This window comes from Onychomys torridus, unplaced genomic scaffold (genome assembly GCF_903995425.1).
Source record: "Onychomys torridus unplaced genomic scaffold, mOncTor1.1, whole genome shotgun sequence".
In the NCBI taxonomy this organism is placed as follows: domain Eukaryota; kingdom Metazoa; phylum Chordata; class Mammalia; order Rodentia; family Cricetidae; genus Onychomys; species Onychomys torridus.
This window is the reverse complement of record NW_023412695.1, coordinates 380,722-382,514: the sequence shown is the minus strand read 5'-3', so window position 1 is coordinate 382,514 and position 1,793 is coordinate 380,722. Positions and strand designations below refer to the sequence as shown.

At 38.4% G+C, this 1,793-nt stretch overlaps 1 protein-coding gene across 1 annotated transcript; it reads left to right on the top strand.

Moving 5' to 3' along the window:
* The first annotated feature begins 504 nt into the window (after window positions 1-504).
* On the top strand, window positions 505-1,437 carry LOC118575775 (vomeronasal type-1 receptor 1). The gene is given in 1 exon segment (XM_036176179.1): window positions 505-1,437. A coding segment is annotated over 1 exon segment (933 nt).
* Window positions 1,438-1,793: the final 356 nt, after the last annotated feature.

The following is a 1,793-nucleotide window of genomic DNA, read 5'->3' as shown; positions in this document are numbered from 1 at the left end:
GAGTAGTGGACTGATCTTTTAGTTGTATGCATCTTTATTTCCAACATGACTCATTTCAGGAGAAGGCACCTCTGTGCATCCATCCAGTCTTTCTTGCAAGCTAAACACCCATAAATCCATAAGTAAAGTTATTCATAGGCTAAGACATTTCTGAATTCCACAGTCCTGTTGGAAAAACTTTGGGATATCACTGACTGGATCAATACCCAGAAGTCTTTCCTCATCTCCACTGATGTATTGGTCTGCTAGATAGTTGTGCATTCATCTATTTATCCAATGTTGGTATTTAAATGCTGTGATATATCCAGTGCTGTTCTTCTGTTGATTGCTTTTGCATAAGTAAACATAGAATGCCATTAACACTTACCTAAAATGAGAATATATAATCTGGGATAAACAGAGTGAATGTTTCTTTACTGTGATGTAAAACATTTATTTTTGTTCTTTTCTCCACCAAGTCCTCTGACTTCAGTTGAAATCAACAACCCTCTCAATGTCATTGCAATGGATGTTGGAAAATTGGAGACGGGAATTATCTTCCTCCTTCAGACTGGAGTTGGGATCCTTGGAAATTCTTCCCTCCTTTGCTTTTACAACATCTCTTTCTTCATTGGACATAAGTTAAGATCCACAGATCTAATTCTCAACCAATTAGCGTTTGCCAACTCCTTGGTCCTTTTCTTCAAAGGAATACCTCAAACAATAGTGGCCATTGGATAGAAAGATTTCCTGGATGATGTCGGATGTAAACTAGCCTTTTACTGGTGCAGAGTGGGCATGGCTGTGTCCTTGAACACCGTCTGCCTCCTGAATGGATTCCAGTTCATTAAGCTCAACCCTAGTATTTGGAGTTGGATGGAGGTCAAAATTAGATCTCTAAAGTTCATTGTCTTCTGCTGTTTCTTGTGCTGGATCTTACATCTTGTATTAAATTCATTCATTCCTGTACTAGTGAGTAGTCCACGGGGTAGGCAAAATCTCAGTTTAGAAAGTAATTATAGGTATTGTTTCTGGGAAATGCCAGACCACTATAACCCACTGTATACAGTCCTCCTATATTATTCCCCTGATTTTTTGGGTCTGGCTTTCATAATGTGGGCCAGCATCTCCATGGTCATTTTACTGCACAGACACAAGAAACAGGTGCAATACATTCACAACCAAGCCCTCTACAAGTCTAGACAGAACCATGAAGCCAGAGCCACACGCACCATCCTGATTTTGGTGAGCTCCTTCTTTGCCTTTTATTCAATCTATAACGCTTTGACCATCTGGACAACCTTAACTGTAAAAACCAGCTACTGGGTGATGAATAGCTCTGTGTTTTTGAGTACATGTTTCCCAGCATTAAGCCCCTTTGTGATCATCATTAGTGACATCAGAATCTCTAGGTTGTGCTTTGGCTGTTGCCTGAAGACCAAGTGTCTTTCTGATTAGTTCAAGTGCTTTGGCTCTCTTTGCTTTCTTTTGTGAAGTCACTTCAATCATTGCTAACATTTAGTTAGTATCACATAGTAGAATTTTGTGAAGTCAACCAGGGAAAATAGGACTAGTAACATGGATCTTCTCATAAAGCTATACATTTACATTATGAACTTACATCTAAAATAATTATCATCACTGGGTAGTCATAGTGGAGCAAATCAGGGAAATTTTAAATATTGTCGTGGAAGGAAAATTATAAATTTGGGCAATTTGGGGACATCTGTTATTTTGGATTTGATGAAGATACATACAAGTTATATATTGTTTACATATAATTGTGTTAACCTCTTTCTGGCTGTGGGAAAAGC